At 42.5% G+C, this 19817-nt stretch overlaps 1 protein-coding gene across 23 annotated transcripts in view; it reads right to left on the bottom strand.

Moving 5' to 3' along the window:
* Window positions 1-19817, bottom strand: part of KALRN (kalirin RhoGEF kinase) — a 692612-nt gene that overhangs the window by 280396 nt on the left and 392399 nt on the right. For all 23 annotated transcript variants that reach the window (XM_027536336.1, XM_027536351.1, XM_027536368.1 and 20 more), the window contains exons 14-15: window positions 14760-14955; window positions 5125-5291 (exon numbers count right to left, since the gene is read on the bottom strand). In XM_027536336.1, coding sequence (XP_027392137.1) covers window positions 5125-5291; window positions 14760-14955 — 363 coding nt within the window. The remainder of the gene's footprint in view (window positions 1-5124; window positions 5292-14759; window positions 14956-19817) is intronic.

Below are 19817 nucleotides of genomic sequence, written 5' to 3'. Positions count from 1 at the left end.
TAATCTCCCTGAGGCTCAGTTTTCTTATCTGTAAAATGGTAAGTCACAAGGTATAGTTGAAATGAAATAATTACTGTAAAAGTATTTTGTAAACTATAAGATGTAATCCTATAAACACACATTTTACATAGATCATTCATCTTGGATCATAGTTTACCAATAGGTTAGATGGTCTTTAAAGGTCACTTGGAGCCATAATATTCCATACTCCTTTCAAAATTCAGAGACTGTCCCTATAACCACAGGATAACAGAGAAACATAGCCCTGCAGAAATGAGGGTTGGGAAGAGTATTGCTGCTTGGGGGCTTGGGAGTTAAGTCACCAATTCAGCTCAGTCAGGCTGAGGGGGGACTGAACACAGAGATCTGCTTCGTTCAGAAGCTCAGATAACCGAGTTGGGAGAAGGGTGGATTTGGTTAACTAGATGTGAATGTCCAAAATGATGATGCCACCTACGCTGGGCAAGCTGGACCCTGTGCCCACGTAGGTTGGGGAAGTTGCTTGGCTATGACTGTGTTCTCTAGGTCACACTGACAGGAAACCTATGAGGCTCCTGCTACTGCAGATGATTTATCACAAGGCACAGTCATTTCTGAAACTCTAACCACAGGAAAATCGTCAGCCTCTCAGGTGGTTAAATGGGAGCCTGTTATATTTCTAGTATTTCTTAGTTAAAAAAATTCACAATTTATAAGTTATATATGTTTATCTTTCATGGTTTTATAGACTCTGTGTGTCTTCTTAATTATCTCCATTTTGAAACAAATGGATGATACTTGTCCCTATGGCTGCCTATCTTTCGGTACTACTCCAACTCCTTTTAATTTTGTACAGTGAACAGAATTAAATGGTATTTTCTATATGAATATGAGGATAAGGTAATATTTTCTCCTTTGTTTTAAATTCCTATCTTGATCATATGAAAATATTGGCCAGTATTTAGTCCACAGGGATAATTTAAGTCAATGTCTTTAGTAGACAAATAAGTACAATTCATTTTCCCATAGCTCAGAGCTCCAACATCCTACAAATCCATTTTGGCCTATTTTCTGCTAAATGCATTGCTCTGCAGGAATACATATGGGCATTCATTTAGTTTTATGCCCAGTAAATAGGTTTTTCAAATCTCCCTCAATTATCTAATAAGTGTAAGGTCATCCTTACCAGAGTAGCAATTTTCCTAGAAAACAATCAGAGCATTCTGTGGGGTCTGGAGAATAATCTGAACAATTTTTCTAGAAGAAAGGGGGTATCTGGGTGGTCTAGGGCCCTGGACCATGGGAATCAGGGGAGTGGTTTCCTTCAAGACTCAGCATTTCTCTGGAGATGCTGGGGCCATTTATCTTAGACACAAAATCCTAAGTAATCCCTCAGAAAGCAAATCAGTTGCACTAATCAGTTTCATTTGTTCTAAATACTTGAAAATTATTTTTAGTCAACGTCTGTGATATCACTGCTCCTCAGAGCTCCAGTTTAATATAACTGTGGTATAACTTCACATAGGTTATGAAGGCCAAATCTAAACCTTTAACCTCTGCGCTATAATGACAGAGACATAACACAGTGTTGTCCTCTCCCTTTCTGTCTCTATTAATGGCACTTCAATTAAGGTGTTTTTTTTTTTTTTTGAGAGTACATTCCAAAGAGAAACTCTCAAGCTGGTGTCTAAATTTAGCCCACATGATCAATACTGACATCTAAATTAACTCCCTCTTTCCAAGTGTCAACAGCTTCCAAGTCAATATTTCCTGCTCCACCAACTTCCATCAAACCCCGAATGCCTTCTCTGAAACTGGATTCGATGACTCCCTAAAGAAAGAGCCCACACTGACAAGGAGAACAAGTCTGTTTAATGAGGCATAATGGCTTAACGGAACAGCAGCCCCTCGGCACCTGCAAGGGCTGATATCCGCTGCCAAGGCCTTCGTGGTTTCCTAAATGCTGATCTCAGCCATCCAGTACCATTTTGAACTACAATCCCCCATGTGTCATTCTTGCCATGGTGAAGAGAAGAAGGAATTTTCTCATTCTAGAATTTTCTCTTCTGGAATTTGAAATTCCAGAAGAACTTTTTTTTGCTCTATAATTCATGAAATACTGAATGGGAATGTATGCAATTAGTCAAGCCTGGATGATCCATATTTGGTTAATCTACTTCCCCACTTGACAAACTACCTATCATCCTTTAGCTCTCCATCCTATACAGAATGTATACTTGGAAAGTTAAAAATTCATTTCATTTCCATTTTCATCACAGTCAAGAAAAACATAATTAGAAAGTTGGCTCTACTATGAATTCTGTAACAAAAATAAATAAAAAATAAAGAATGCAAACAAAATTATATGATGTTGTTCTTTCACTAAGTCATGTCCACCTCTTTGCGTACCATGCACTGCAGCATGCCAGGCTTCCCTGTCTTTCACTCTCTCCCAGAGGTGGCTCACATTCATGTCCATTGAGTTGGTGATTCTATCTAACCGTCTTATCCTCTGTCACCTCCTTCTCCTCTTGCTCTCAATCTTTCCCAGCAACAAGCTCTTTTCCAATTAGTTGGCTCTTCAATTCAGGTGGCCAAAATATTGGAGCTTCAGCTTCAGCATTAGTCCTTCCAATGAATATTCAGGGTTTATTTCCTTTAGGGTTGACTGGTTTGATCTCCATGAAGTCCAAGGGACTCTCTAGAGTCTATTCTAGCACCACAATTTGAAAGCATCAACTGTTCAACACTCAGCCTTCTTTATGGTCCAACTCTCACATCCATATATGACTACTGGAAAAACCATAGCTTTGACTATATGGACCTTTGCTGGCAAAGTGATGTGTCTGCTTTTTAATAGCGTCTAGGTTTGTCATAACTTTCTTTCCAAGGAGCAAGAGTCTTTTAATTTCATGGCCACAGTTACCATCCAGTGATTTTGGAGCCCAAGGAAAGAAAATCTGTCATCGTTTCCACTTTTTTCCCTGCTATTTGCCATGAAGTGATGGGACCAGATGTCATGATCTTAGTTTTTTGAATGCTGAATTTTAAGCCAGCTTTTTCACTCTCTTCTTTCACCTTCATCAAGAGGCTCTTTAGTTCCTCTTCATTTCCTGCTATTAGAGTGGTATCATTTGCATATCTGAAGTTGTTGATATTTCTCTTAGCAGTCTTGATTCCAGCTTGTGATTCATCCAGCCCAGCATTTCACATGATGTACTCTGCATAATATAAGTTAAATAAGCAAGGTGCTGATATACGGCCTTGTTGTACTCCTTTCCCAATTTTGAACCAGTCCGTTGTTCCATGTCTGGTTCTATCTGTTGCTTATTGACCTGCATGCAGGTTTTTCAGGAGACAGGTAAGGTGGTCTGGTACTTCCATCTCAAAAATTCAATTAGGAATAATTTTCCTGTTATCCAGTTTATTGAGATGACCATGAACAAAGAGCAGAGGAGAAGTCCCAGGTCTGGATTTAGGAGGCCTGGGCTCAAGTTTCAGCTAAGCAGCCACAAGGCCCTGGGAACACTCATCTTATAGTACCTCAGTTCCTCATTTGTAAAGTAAATGTACACCACTCTCTCTCATGGACTTTTTCTCCTAAATTGAGATCACAAATGAGAAAGTACTTCTCAAAGTACTTCTCATAAGAAAGAAATTACTATCATTGCTGCCAAAAAAGATTCAGAATTTGAATACTCATCCCTATTCTGGGCCTGCTAGGATTTCTACCATGTCATCACGAGTAACATGTCTCTCCAGACAATTAGGTGTGACCCCAGGATAATTAAACTGAAAAAAACCTGGATGGCAGTGCTGTGACCTGGCTTTGCTTAGGGCTCAGTGATGTCACTGGTGCTAAAGATGAATCTTTAGCACAGAATGTGAGAACTCAGCACTGATTGGAAAAGAAGGGGAGCAGAGAAGGTAATTTTGCACATTATAATAAATACTATATAATAACTATATAAGCACAGGCATTAACAAGGACTACCCTGAATAAAAGGGACCAAGAAATAATTATAAAATATATTTTTGTTCCCTGTGCTAAATTGATAGACTTAAATCTAAAAGTTCTAGTGGTTACTGAACATGATATTTTGGGCGGGGCTCTGCCTAGAGGAAGCAGGGGGAACGGGTTGATTGGGAGAGTCTGGAGCAAAAGAAGCAAACAGTGAAGTGCTGTGGGGTCTAGCCTGCCAGGAAGTCCTCCTGGACATGGGGAAGGTGATGGCGAGTTCTTTCTTCAGTGTGACCTTTGTCTGGTGACCTTGCTAAGCTTCAGTGACTTCCTCTGAAAGGAGAGTAATGTTTGTTTCAGAGAATGGTTGTGAGGACTGATCAAGAGATAGGTATAAAAGGTCTATGACACTCAATAAGTGGAACTATAATTATATTCGGATTTCTTCAGTCCCACTTTGTCTAAATAGGAAGTCACCAATCATTATGCTGAAAATTCCCATTTAGTCTGTTTATAATATAAATATATAGTATTTTTAAAATGTATCATTGGTCATTGTGTGTATGTTCCTATAAATCCCTAGGAATGGTACAGGAATATCCTTTAGAACAATAGATAGTATCATGTCTCATACAGGTAAGAACTCTTTAAAGTTGGCTTTAACGTGGCGAGAACATTTTCTTATAAAAACCACAAACATACGGAAAAGAATAATGGGAAGTGAATGATGGCTACCACTTATTATCAAGAATATGTTAGGTCCTTACTAGACACATAGGTGCCCCCAAATTAATCAGTCTGGCTCTAAAGCCTGAATATGTCTATTGATAAAGGCTTTGCCTTTCCCATGAACTCTATGCAGGATTGAGGACAGAAAGGAAGAGAATGGATTCAGTGACTGAGGACAACTTGGAAAAGCCCTGAGAAGATGTTCTCCTTAGATTGTTATATGCCGGAGAAATCATGGGTTTGTAAGTCTGAGCCACTGGACCATTAGATCTATTTGTTAGAGTCAATAGACGGCAGACTAGCTTTCAGAAGCTAATACAACCATTCCTTAACTTACCTATTCCTAAGTTCTGGTCACACCTGAGGCTCTGTATGCCTTACCCAATACCAGGAGCAGGCCCAGACCAGACTCAGCCACTGGAAAGCCCAGGCTGAAGGTGGAGGGCCAGGCTCACCTGTTTGACCTCGGCCTGGAGGTGCCGCAGTTGGAGGCACTGCTCAAGTCGCTTGTGGGTCTGCTCTGCGTTGAGCTCCAACTCATGCTGTTTCTCATGGAGAAACTCTAATAGCTCTTGTACCTGGGCTGCCAGATCAATGTCTTTTTCACAGATTAACTCAATCCCTGATTAAAACAAAATGTAAACAATTAAAAACCAGGTAGTACAGTAAAGACTACATTTCCTTCAGCATGCATATGAAAGCTGGAATTCAGAAAGACGACACCAGTACCCTCCCAACCTCTGCATATCACTCTGTGAAAAGGGATAAATCACCATATGGGCCTTTGAGATGCTCAAAGCATACCATCTCTATTGGATTAACTGATCCTTTGCCAGGGAACAACTCTTTAACAGATGATCAGCTCCTTACCAACTGGAGTCAAAGAGGTGGCTTACTGGAGTCCATCCCCAGACAAGACCACATACAGCAGTCCTTACTGGGTGGTTTGCCAACACCCAGAATGTTCACAACCAAGCCTTTGGATTACATTGGGAAATACAAAACAAAGCCCAAAAGACGCTGTCTCAGGAACTTCTGCCAAAGGCACACTCTCTTTCAGCTGGTCAGATGCAATTCATGATTAGAAGCTAAATGCATTCTGAAGAGAATAGTTGGCCAGTGGTAATTTTATTAGTCAACTACTTAGGTTCCCTAAAAAAGCACTCTTAGAAATACCTGCTAGCTCTATTGTTTATCAAATACAGGCAAACACGCCTGATAACCATACCCCAGCAATATCACAGGGGTACTGAGTACTTGGCCTTCTCAGGTGGTTCAGCAGTAAAGAATCCACTTGCCAGTACAAGAGACATGGGTTCAATCCCTGGGTGGGGAAGATCTCCTGGAGAAGGAAATGGCAATCCACTCCAGTATTCTTGCCTGGAGAATCCCATGGAAAAAGGAGCCTGATGGGCTACAGTCTATGGGGTCGTAAAGAGTCAGACACGACCGAAGCGACTTAGCACACACTGAGTATTTATCCGTTTAGAAAAATCATCACACTAAAATTGTGCCCACAGGAGAGTTTGCTCATCCTTCTACTGATTCAAAGCATTAGTAAGCCCCACCAGTCACCAACAAGGGCTCCCAAAGTTTATTAATAAACTGCCAGTCACCTGACTTTGAGGGGAGACGAATCAACACTCACCAGGCAGAAGCTGTGGCTCCACTCCTTGTGTAAAACCCCTCACCTCCCTGTCTTATTTTTTTGGAGTACCTCTCCCAGCACACATGCATGCGTGTGCGCACATGCGCGCACACGCACACACATACACACACACACACTTTCTCTCTTCTCCAAACCAGAGCTCCTATTCACACATTATCACCAACAGGCCTAAAGTAGCCTTTCTCCAACAGATTTCTGCTTCAGCAAGGGTCACTAAGGAACTCTAAGATGGAGCAAAGGCTCTGCCTAGTTATCAAGGTCCTTCTGCCCTCTAGTGACTTGACTGTGATTCCTTACTTGCTGTGATAGAGCACACGGAATGTGTGAAGCCTGTCCCAGATCAGAATCCTGATCTTGGCAAGTTACCTAAGCTTTCAGAGACTTCACTTTCCTTATATGTACAATGGGATTTTACATAGCCACCTATCTCAGGAGCTGGTTGGGAGGATTCAATGAGATAATATATAATATATATATAAGTATCTAACATATGATAACAATAAACATGCTTTGCTCCTCAGTCCCACGGCTTTCCTGGTTCCTGACTCAAGCTTTCAACTTTCTATCTTCTGACATTCATGTCTTCTTGGCTCCTATCTTCATGCAAGTTGAAATATTTCTTGATTCTTACTGTCCAGCTATTTCTGATTCAGCCCTGCTCAGGTCCTTGGCTTTGGGAAAATCCTAACTCTGGATTGCTTGCCTCCTTCTGATCCCTGACTCCACCTGGCTCCTCAGATTCTTTTTTTTTTTTTTTTAACTTTTATTTTATTTTTAAACTTTACAATATTGTATTAGTTTTGCCAAATATTGAAATGAATCCGCCACAGGTATACCCGCGTTCCCCATCCTGAACCCTCCTCCCTCCTCCCTCCCCTACCCTCCCTCTGGGTCGTCCCAGTGCACCAGCCCCAAGCATCCAGTACCGTGCATCGAACCTGGACTGGCGACTCGTTTCATACATGATATTATACATGTTTCAATGCTATTCTCCCAAATCTCCCCACCCTCTCCCTCTCCCACAGAGTCTATAAGACTGATCTATACATCGGTGTCTCTTTTGCTGTCTCATACACAGGGTTATTGTTACCATCTTTCTAAATTCCATATATATGTGTTAGTATACTGTATTGGTGTTTTTCTTTCTGGCTTACTTCACTCTGTATAGTAGGTTCCAGTTTTATCCATCTCATTAGAACTGATTCAGATTCTTAATTTTGTCCAGATCCTTTCCCTGAGCCCATATCCTGGAATCTATGACCTGGTGCAGTTGTGGTCCTGATACTGACAAACAGAATCCCAACTACCATGAAGTTCAGGGTGCCAAAGTATAGTTACTTCCATGGAGATCACACTCAGAGAAGCCCCAAAATCTCAGTGTACAGCCACATAAAAAAATCGCCCTTTTGAGACTCCCCCCTCACTCTGACTGACAACATCAGAAATTCATCATCGCCACCACCAACACAGTGGCCTGATGCAGTGGGAATGTATAAGGAAAGTCTATACATGTGAAGGGAAATTCAGTTCTAGAGCCAAAAATAGTGTTTTATATAAGACAATATGGGAGAGTGGGAGATTTTTTTCTGGTGTTACATGTAGTAATTTCAGTATCTTTCCATGTTTATTTTTTCTGTTGGTTTCATAATTCTAAGTCCCAGGTCCTGAAAATCTGTATCTGTGGGAGACAGAGAAGGGAATGGCTTGTTCTTTTGGCAGTCAACTCCCTCCACTTACTATTTTCAATTACCAAGAGGATGTGGTAGAGCATCACTTTGACTGAAATAAAAAAAGATAAAAGGAAAATTTCTACCTTTGCATTGCTAGGCATCATGGGATGACCCTTGACTTCCATGTTTACTTCCTAAAAATGTAATATAAGATTCACCTGCAGAAGTAGATCCTTGCTTCCAGCCACAATGCAGATGTTTTTCCATTTCATTTTCATTCTGCATGCATCTCTGGTGTTTAGTATGCTGGGCTTGGGCTAAGTGTCTTTCTATGGGAAGCCCATGGCTCACATCTGCCACATCACATGCAAATGGGCTATCTAAGCCTCGTACCTCATCAAAGGGGCCAGCCACCTGCTTAGAACACCATCTAGAACCTGCCTGCCCTGAGACTCCAGTCCTTCATTTTCATTAATTTCACTTGATTTTTTTTTAATGAGATGAACAGGAAATAAAATGGGTGAAGACAATGCCTATTGCATTTCTACACTCAACAACTCATCACATGAATGAAGTGAATGGGAGGAACATGCAGAGTTACTCCAGCAATACCTAGAAGAACAGAAACTCATGCCTCTTTCCTGGTGCCCACAAGCACACTGACATGAGTCTCAGCTAATACCCATCAACTGGTAAGCAGCATCAATCAATAGCAAAGAGTATTTTCGTGTATTGACATTACTCCTTTCAATCTAATCTGAGGCCTAATTGTCTTCCTTAGGGGCTCTCCAGAGATGCAATAAGATGTTTGTCTTTTCCATCAAGTAATGAAATATATTCATACTGAAATAGTTTGTCAGCCTCTCTAGAGAAAGCTGTATTGAAATTTCTTTCTGATATACCTCCACAATGTCCTGCAAATATCCTTGTGTCAGAACACTTCCATTGAGGTCAGTTCCTTACTAACTTGTCTGTGTCCTCACAGTAATGTAGGTTCCCTGGGGCCAGGGCCATTTCTATTTCATGTATCTCAGCTTCTTTAGGACCTAGCACAGTGCTTGACACATAATACTCCCAAAATACCTGTTTAATGAACACAGGGGCCTCTTTAGGAAGAACTCGGGTAACCTGAGAGCTCTGGGGACAGAGTTAGGTTGGAATGCAGGCTCTGCAACCTATTAACAGTGAGGCTCTGGGTTCCAAATCCCCTCTGAGCCTGTGTAAGATGGGAATCTGAACATTGAGTCCTCGGGATTGTTATGAGGACTAAGAGAGATAAGGTAGATACAGGGCCTGGCATTTAGTAGGCTCAAAAACACCCATATCCCCACATTTTCCTTTCCCTTGGGGGAAATTATATTCTGTGTTGATTACTGATGGGACTATTGAATGACTTATATAAAATGTAAATAGAAAATCTTACCATCAGATGTTTATGAGCTTGTTCAAAGTATAGAAATGATGATTTGGATGCTACTAGACTAGGCTCTCAACTTTGGCTCACATAAGATTCATCTGGAGAACTTTAAAAGTCACCATGTCCTGGCCACAGCCCAGACCAATAACAGCAAAATCTCTATGGGTAGGAACCAGGCAACAGGAATTCCCACCTTAAAGTTCTCAGGGTGATTCCAACGTGCAATGAAGATTGGGATCCACTGGATAAGATGAAACAATGGTCAGCGATCCAGGGACAGAGACATTCCTCAGGGTACACTGAGTTACCAGACCGTTCAGCATAGCAATTACTTAGGGTTCAAGCCCACAGTTAGTAATAAAATGTTATTTTGTTTTCCTTTGCTGCCAGATTGAGAGTATCACTTTAATTTCCTCATGGAGAGAGGAGGCTGTGGTCTAGGGTAGAGTTAGGTATTTCTGGCTATGCTGCCCATACTTGTAACATGTTTTTCAACTGTTTGTATGTTCTTTAAATATCTGTGTCTGCCTCAGATAGAGAACATCTTCTTTTCTCCTCCCCCCACTCCTCTTTCTGTGTCACTACCTCAATTAACACCCAGTTCTGAAATTACAAAGTCCTTTAATCAGGTTTTTAGATGAGTATTTTCAACCCTGGCTATATATTAGAATCACCTGGGAAGTTTAAAAAATCTGGGCTCACTCTAGACCAATTAACTAAGAATCCCTGAGGAGCAGGATCCAGACACTGGTATTTTTAAGAAGCTCTTCAGGTGATTCCAAAATATGTAGTCAGGCTGAGAACCATCATTTTACATCAGCTTCTCTTCCCTTCCTCTCAGAGCCGCATTCCTTCACCCCAGAGTAGCTTACATTTTGGAAGAAGACAGGCCTTTTTTTTCCTTTTACAACATAAGTACAATTATTTGTGGTCCATTATTTAAGTGAACTCCGGGAGTTGGTGATGGACAGGGAGGCCTGCTGTGCTGTGATTCATAGGGTCGCAAAGAGTCGGACACGACTGAGCGACTGAACTGAACTGAACTGATTTTTATGTATATTGGTTTCTCCCAGACTGATGTTCACTTGATTAATTCAGCAAATGTCAATATAGAGAAATTGCTATGAGCGAGACATAACCACTCTGCTGGATGCTGGAAACGTAAAGAGAAGGAAGGAAATGACCCGCCCTCACACTGCTGGAGAAGCTACAGAACACAAATAACCCCAATAGAATTCAGTGTGAGCTACAGTATCAGTACAATGTACAACAGTTATCAAGCTTTACTGAACTCATACCAGGCTCATGTTTCACCCCCCTGGATGCTCACAGTGACTTCATATGGTTAGGATTCCTATAATTGCTGTTTTTAGAGGAAGGTGAGGCTTGGAGAGATTGGATAACATGCTCAGGGAACCCATGCAGTGGGAGGTATGATGCAGATTCCAACCCAGAAATCTCACCTGGCTGTACAATTAACCTCTATGTTCAAAGAGACGAGTGATCCTCACAACCTACTTTAAGAATTAATTTAAGTGCTGGGGCTGGGTTCTTCCCAAGCACAGTAAATTTTAAGCACCATTGCCACACACTCCAAAGAGTTTTCACTTAAAGACCTTCCATAAAGAGAGAACTTGATGCTTTGATTAAACCATGAAAGGAACATATGCACAAGATACACAGCTCTTGTCTTATTTCTAAGGTCACATGTAATAGTCGCATGGTCAGATAACATTAGGGAGACGAGCTGGGGCATAACCAGTGGGGTCAGTGAGGCTAAACCATGGCAAGTGAGAACTGAAAGGAAGTTTAAGAATGAAGGCCCACCTTCCACGCTAGACAGAAGAAGAAACTAAGGTCTACAGAGAAAGAATAGTGAATTCCAAAGTCAGACTGCTTGTTGGTGGTGCAGCTGGACCTTGAATTCTAAATTCTGCCAGCGTGTTTGACCCAGCATGACTCTTTCCAGAAAAACCTGCCACTTCCTAAGTTGAGGCCCAGTAGATAACCCTAAATAATGTGCTGGTAAAGAAAATGTTCCTATTTTGCCAACTATGTTTAAGGCTGATGTTGATTTAAGCAGAGGCTTTTGCTTTGGTTTGGGCTCTTAGCAAATCAGGTGGATTTAGTAGAACCTGGCTGAATGTTACAAAGTTCACACCTAAAAGTTAGTGTAAGGAAATTCCCTACTTCCATTTATTCCTATAAAAATCAAAGCATAAGCCCTTAATTAATTCAGCTTGGAAGGCTACATAGTAACCAAATTCTTCATTTTTCCAATTGTTCTTTTTCTGAGACAGCAGTTTTTTTTTTGTTTTTTTGTTTTTTTTTTTTTTTACCTCTAGTTCAAATATAATTCATTAGACATACAAGGCAAGTGCCCAACCTATTTGTTCCCTGAGTCCTGTGTCTCTGAAGTTCTGCATTCGTCAGCCACCCAGGTTCTTGGCAAGGCCCACTCTCAGTCCACCTTCAACTTCCACTCGCAGTCCCAGCTCCGGTGTGATGCTGCCCTCCCTCCAAGCCAGAGATGAGAGAGACACCTCCTCTGCAGGACAGGCACATGGCAGCAGACAGAGGAAGCTTCCCTGAGAGCCCTGGAACTACTTCACTGGAGCTCTCGTGGGCTATGCCAGGCTGAACAGCTAGCCAAGGAGGAGCAGGGAACAGCCGTCCCAGCAGAGAGGGCTGAAGAGGCCAATCAAGGCTCTTTTGACAAAGCTCATTTCTAGAACAGGATATGTGGGGGTGGGCAGCTCATCTGCCTGGGGTGTTTCACCCACTCAGCCCTCATGGTTAAGGTGGCCACCAAGCACAGTCGGTCTACAGGGACTGCTAGCTCCTGGCAGTCTTTCTGTTACCAAGGATATCTGGCTCTTGGACAGAGGTGCACTTGCCAAGGATCATACCAGCACCTTGCTCCTAAGTGCCGCAAGTTTTCAGGCAGATGAGGCTCTCCACCTGCGAGACACATCAGTACTGAGGGATGAACGGATAAGCATACCTGCAGAATTTCTCTGCACAGCCTCCTTCCTAGGAACTGTGTCTGCATTCTCTCATGTTTCCCTATCTTAGTTGGATAGCCAGCTATCTCGAGGATCATGAGGACAAGCTATAGGGTGAAACCTTGAGTCCAGACAAGGTTCTCCATCAGTTTTCCCCTTCTGTAATAAGGCCTTGAAAAGGTACAGCTGTGGCCAAGAATACCGCTTCTCAAACTTTAAAGTGCACATAATTTACTTGAAGATAAAATGAGGTTCAGATTCCTAAGTCTGGGATTCTGTCTTTCCAATCAGCTCTTGAGCAATGCTGGTGCTGCTGGCCCAGAGCCCACACTTAGAGCAGGTCCTAGATCAGCAGTCTTAGATTAGTGCATCAGAATCACTGTTGGGCCTCATGCCTGAGAGATTATGACGTGGCAGGTTCTGGGGATGGGCACCTGAATTTGCATTTCTAACAAGTACTCAGGTAATGCTGATGCTGCTGATCTGGGGACCACAATTGGAAGTTGCTGTCCTAAGGTACACCAGAGATATCAGCTGCTGTGATTTAACCTTCACGATAAAAAGCAGTGATTCTCAGCCCTGGCCGCACGGTGGCATCATCTGAGAAGGTTTTGCCAAGGCCCAAGTCCCATTCAGAGGTGCTAAATCAGAGTATCTGGGTATTGTCATTTTTAAAATAATCCCCAGATATACCACAAAGTGAATAAGGGCTCCTCCTGGAGCTGTGTGGAGCATGATCTGCACCCTGAAAACAGTGTCTCACAGACAGCTGCAGCCTGTTCACAACACAAATGAACATTCAAGGGAAGATAATGCTGATCAAAGTAAATAGAATTTACTAGATTGTCTCTCCTCCAGTTAGGAGTGAAGTTCCTTTGAATGCTTGTATGTCCCCTTTCAGGTCATTAAAAGAAGCACAGTACCCTAAAGTCAAGTTTGATTGCTAAGGTCTGTCTGACAATCTCATGATTCTGAATCAACAGAGACATGGACCAACCGTGTTTCAGAGAGTTGATGGCCTGAGCTCCTGCCTGCCTCTTCCTGGAGGACCTGGGGTGGTGGGGGTGAGGAGACCTGGGCTCTGGCAGTCCACTAGTTTTAGGCCCAGACCAATAACTTCTTCCTTCTGGACTAGGGAACCACTATGGCTCTCTCCAGCTCTGAGTTCAAAGGCTGTTCTGCTAAGTGGCAGCTGAAACTTAAGAGTCCATGCATTTGTTGGATAAACAACGAATAAATTCTAAATAGAAAAAGAAGTCTAGTCTGAGTAACAGCCATGTATTTTTTGAGAAGTTATAAAATTATATGACCTTGCCATAAATTTTGTCTGTACTTTTTACACTCACACACAGACCAGTGATAGGAAAAAAGAGGACTCTCGGAGGGCTTCACTGGTGGCTCAATTGGTAAAGAATCTGCCTGCAATGTGGGAGACCTGGGTTCAATCCCTGGGTTGGGAAGATCCCTGGAGAAGGCCATGACAACCCATTCCAGTATTCTTGCCTGGAGAACTCCATGGAGAGAGGAGCCTGGTGGGCTACAGTCCATGGGATTGCAAGGAGTTGTAACACTGAGAGGCATGGACTGGAGATGAGGAGTCAGCCCTGAGGGTGGAGGACAGGGCAGGAGAGTATGTGCAGGGGGTAGGGGTGGAACAGCAATATCTACACATCTGAATACAAGTCACAAGGATGGCTGATGGCATTTGGAGCCCCCTTGGTTTATTTCTCTAGAGCACCATGTTTGTAAATCTGTGCTAATTTCCATCATTGGTTTTTCCCATTCTCCCCACAGCACCACGGAGAAGGCAATGGCAACCCACTCCAGTACTCTTGCCTGGAAAATCCCATGGACAGAGGAGCCTGGTAGGCTGCAGTCCATGGGGTAGTGAAGAGTCGGACATGACTGAGCAACTTCACTTTCACTTTTCACTTAGATGCATTGGGGAAGGAAATGGCAACCCGCTCCAGTGTTCTTGCCTGGAGAATACCAGGGACAGGGGGAGCCTGGTGGGCTGCCGTCTATGGGGTCACACAGAGTTGGACGCAACTGAAGCGACTTAGCAGCAGCAGCCACAGCACCAGAAGAACCTGGTCCTATTCCTGTCTTTATGATAGCTAACTGGGAAACCTCAGACAAACAATTTCAGGTCTCATGCTTCAGCTTCTTTTTTTGTTTGTTTTTAAATGGTACAAAACTCTCTGTTTCTTGTACCTGTGGGAAGAGAATGAATGAGTGGAGTGGAAATGGCCCTTGGAGTTAAGCTGATTGATGTTCTTGTTTTCATCATCTCCCTGCTGGACACATAAGCACAGGACAGGTCTCCTACCTGAGGCCTGGACCTCCATGATGTACTGGTGCAGATCCTGGCCTTGCTGGATGACCTCAAAGGTCATGTTGTTCATGGCTAGCTTCCGCTCTGTGTGGCGCTGCAGCCGCTGTTCCGCCAGTGTTAGATCCTCCGTGTTGAAGTCATTCATCTGCCGAAGCAAATCCTCATTCCAAGCGTCGAGCTCTGCTGTCACCTGTAAGGGAACCACCGTCAGTGCAGCTTCACTGGTTCACAAGAGACAGCTATGTAGAAGCTCACTGATTCTGAGCCTTATTAACTAATCTAGGTCAGATCTGACTCTGCTTTGCATCTCTTTCCTGACCCCTAGACTACGTTTAAGCAATGATGCCAGGCACCCATGTATGCATGCCTTTAATAGGGTTCTCCCTGTGTTTCAATGTCTACAACAGCTACTTTGCTGCACACCTGGAACCAGCTATGCTCCAATATAAAATTAAAATGTTAAAAAAATTGTTCTCCCTGTGCTTTAGTGTCTACAGCAGCAGCAAATACTTAAATGATGACTTATGGTTTAGAAAGGTTTTGCATGCTCCATCTCACTCCACCTGCAATAACCTGAGACAGAGGCCGAGTGGAGATCTCTAGGTCCATCTCACAGAGAAAGCAGCCGATACTCACTCACACAGATGGAATGGTTTGCCCCGAGTTTACCCTACTCATGAGGGACACGACCGGAGGACATAACTCAGTTTCTCTCCTTACTGCAAACACTTAGTCCACCATACCGTAACTGTTGTTCTAAAGATCTCATCATTGGAGAAGGCCTCAGAAACTAAGTACTGAGCCTAACTTCAAGAAACAAACAGAAGGCTGGAGAAGCCCAGGCAATGACCGAAGGTCACATAATTGTTCAGAGCTGGTGTACACCAAACCCAGGGATCCTGATCTGGTTCCTGTGTTCTGGGTACAGGATTCTATTACTCACAAAGGGTGATGCCTGGTAATAGTGACTAAAGAAGGTGTAAATGTATAGCTTACCAGTAGAAATCCAAGAAGATTACACGCTATTGAAAGGCACACATGATTCTAATGAAGACTGAAGCATGGAATGAAGGGAGACTGCCCTACCATGGATTTGCTAATTGGTTATTGCTCTACAGTTTCAGTCATGTGATATGCCCTCATTTACTCAAATAAGTGCCTGCACCCGGAGACTGAATCCTACACTTCCTTAGGCTCGCTGCAATCAAACACACAGGAACAACTCAGAAGTACTTAACTGGATAATAATTCCACATGATACATAAATCAAACAAAACCTTTTCCAAAGTGGGTTTCAGGTGTGTTATCTCATGAAGTACCTGTGAATGGCACAGATAGTGTCTCTCTCTTTTCTGGGAAGAGGCAATGGAAGCCTCACCCCAGATCACACAGTGCAATTTGGTCCAGGCACCCTAAGCACACAGCCCAGAGACCAGCTTAGTGATTTTCATCATGCTGGCAGTCATCCCAGCTGACATGTGGCAAAACCTTCCCAGTTACCAAACACTGCTATCCAGGAACATCAGGAGACAAAGAGAAGGAAAGACCAGTCTGATGCAGCCTATTCACAATGGGAGATGGTGCTGTACCATGCTGTGCCAGGGCCACACAGACCCAGATGGGAAAGGCAAGCAGTCCCTCATGAGAGGCACAGGATTCCCACTCTTCGTCTAACAGTAAGACTTTCCTCCATTGAAAGTGCAATTACTGTCTTCGAAGCAGAAATGGGGCAACTAAAAATATTACCTTCACAAGTCAGACAGAGGAAGACAAATATCATATGATATTACTTATATGTGGAATCTTTAAAAAAAGGGTACAAATGAGCTTATCTACAAAACAGAAATAGAGCTACAGATGTAGAAAACAAACTCACAGTTACCAGGGGTTAAAGGAGGGGAGGCAAAATACATTGGAAGACTGAGACTGACACATACCCACGACTGTGTATAAAATAGATAACTAGTAAGAACCTACTGTACAGCACAGAGAACTCGGCTCCATACTCTGTAATGGCCTATATGGGAAACAAATCTAAAAAGTGGATATTTGTATAACTGATTCACTTTGCTGTACATCTGAAGCTAACACAACATTGTAAATCAACTATAGTACAATAAATTTTTTTTTTTTAAACCCTTCAGTGTCATGGGTTCTCACTTTATGCCCCTACCTCTTTGCAGGTCAACTAAGGGATCCACTGAGTTCAGCCCAAAACCTGGTATCAATTTATTGTGGGGAGTTCTTGGTGATTTGGGAATCAGCAGGTTGGCAGGCACACAGGTTTTTGTTATATCCTATCTTTGAAAAGCACTTCATTCTCTAACTAGAGAAGGGAGTTAAAATATAATTGTGGGCTTATAATTGTGGGCTTCCTTGATGGCTCAGTTGGTAAAGAGTCCTGCCTGCAATGCAGGAGACCCATGTTCAATCCCTGGGTGGGGAAGATCCCCTGGAGAAGGAAATGGCAACTCACTCCAGTATTCTTGCCTGGAGAATCCCATGGACAGAGGAACCTGGTGGGCTACAGTCCATGGGGCTGCAAAGAGTCAGACACAACTTAGCAACTAAACCACCACCAACTTATAATTTATAAGAGATAATTTATAGAATGAATAGAACTTTGTAGGCTAGGCCTATAACTGTTTTTCCTTCTTGTACTAAAAAAATTGAAGTAAAATTTGCATACAATAAGATACACAAATATTCAGTTCTGTGAGTTTTGACAACTTTAGATACCAGTGTAACCGCCACCAAAAACAAAATACAGGACCTTTCCATCACCCTAGGGACTCACCCCTTCCAGTCAGTTCCTGTCCACTGCCTTCAGGTACTACTTTCTGATTTCTATCATCACAGATTCTTAGATTCTGTATAAATGAAATCATACAATGTGGACTCTCATGTCTGGCTTCTTGTGTTCAACACACTGTATTTAAGATTCAGTTGTGCTGTATCTGTTCATTCCTTGCTGCTGCTGAGTACTGTTCCACGGTGTAGAGACACCATGATTTTTTTTACCAGCCCTCAAGTTGATGAACTCCTAGGTTGTTTTCAGTATTTCGCTATTATGAGTAAGGCTGATGTGAAAGACTTACACAAGTCTTTTGTGGACACGGCTTTTCATTTCTCTTGAGAGTCACTTAGGAGTGTGACTGTAGGGTCATAGGATAAGTATATGCTTAACATTCCCAAGAGGAATTTCACATTCCCTGTGAAAGTTACAGTTGTTCACCATCATTTGGTACTATCAGTCTATTTAATTTTAGCCATGCTAGTGGGTGTGAAGTGATATCTTATGACTTTAGGTTGTATTTTCCTGATGACTCATCATGGTGAGCACATTTTCATATGCTTATTGAATCTACTTTTAGAAAGTGTCAAGTTTTTTTTCTCATTTTTCAGAACCTAGGTTATCTTTTGATTATAGATTTGTTAGAGTTCTTAATACATGCTGGATATAAGTCATTTATCAGATAATATATGGGAAAGAGCCCAAACAAAATTTTTAGTCCATTTCCTTGCCTACAAACTTAAGGGAAGTAAGAATAAGACAAGCATGAAAGAAAGAGTCTTTTTCTTTACATTTCTTTTTCTTAACATTTTAGCTTTTGCTTTGTTTTCATGAAACTGAGTCAATGAAGAAGCTGTTTGTTGCAGGAAGACCCTAGAGAGGTCCCGAGCCATGAGTCTGTGGAGCGGAAAGGCAAGTGCCAAGAGTCCTGATCAGCGCAGAGCAATGATGAGGTGCTTTAGCTGTGAGAATAAAGCTCAGAGGTCTGGTATCTTGAGAATCTGAATCCAAACCAAATGTGAAATACACCCAGGATTCTATATCTGGTGTTTCTATATTCCTTCCTTCCCCTTCTCTACCTACACTACCCAACCCCATTAAGCTGAGGGGCCCACGTCTGAAATGAAGCCTGAAGAATGAGAATTTCAAGAAGCTACTCAATGCAACAGCCTGACTTCCAAGCTTTGCTCCTTGGGTCTACACATTCTTTACTATCTCTGTGGCTGACCTTTCCCAACCTCCAAGAACTGAAGCCCAGAGCCTTGAAATAGTCTGATTTATGTATTTCAAATGATGGCTAGAGTTTAATTATTTTCTTTCCTGAGTATTTTCTGTTTCCTCAAGGAATATTCTGTTATTGGCTTCCCCCTCTCGACCTTCTTTCTAGGGCACAAGGCTGGCACAGAGCAGGGGTTCATTTTTTAAGGGAAAAAAATTTGTTTTCAAACCTGAAGTTCACTTTACTGCTAATGAACAAACATAGCATTCTAGCCCCATCTCATGCTGTCCTGTTATGTGAACTAGGCATGTGGCTTACTCTCTGGTGTGAGAAGTTGCTCTGCCCTCTCCAGCCACCTTCTCTGGTCCAGCAGCCCTGAGACATCCTTGTTCCTCCTCCCAGTCTGCTCAAGTCCTCACCACCCTTCAAAGTCAACTCTGGCATAGAGTTTCATGACAACCCCCAAAACCTGATGTTGTTCTCTGGCTTATCTCATTACACGGGACAAGGGTTAATTTGCTAGTACAGAAACAAAACCACGAAAAGAAAAACCTGTCCGGTGGACTAATCCAGTGATCTAACTCCATTTGGAAAGGAAACCTGGAAGAATTTGTTCTGGGCAGAAACTAAGGCCTGAACCAAATGAGTGAAAGATGGAACATAAGGTACCCACAGGACATTCAGCTTTCAATCAACCTATTTTTCTTTCTCCTTCCACTCAATTAGCTCCATCTCAGCTCCTGGCTCACTCAGTTCCTCTCTTGGCTCTGATGGCCACTCTCTGCCTCGTTCTTCTGAATTAATTGAAGTGTTAGGATATGATGACCTCTTTGAGAGATACATTGGCAGTGTTTTCTATTCTAACAATTATCTACTCCAGAGTCACAGCCATAAGGGAAATCAGAGAAAAGAGCTAAACAGGCATTTAGATAGGATAAGAGGCAGTGGGAAATGGGAAGGCACTTCAAAAAGAAGCCCAAAGCTTTCCTGCCAGATGAGATTCACTGAATCCAGTATTCTGCAGCCCAAAATTGACTCC

This window comes from Bos indicus x Bos taurus, chromosome 1 (genome assembly GCF_003369695.1).
Source record: "Bos indicus x Bos taurus breed Angus x Brahman F1 hybrid chromosome 1, Bos_hybrid_MaternalHap_v2.0, whole genome shotgun sequence".
In the NCBI taxonomy this organism is placed as follows: Eukaryota; Metazoa; Chordata; class Mammalia; order Artiodactyla; family Bovidae; genus Bos; species Bos indicus x Bos taurus.
The sequence above is the reverse complement of the archived record's forward strand: the minus strand, read 5'-3'. Positions and strand labels throughout refer to the sequence as shown.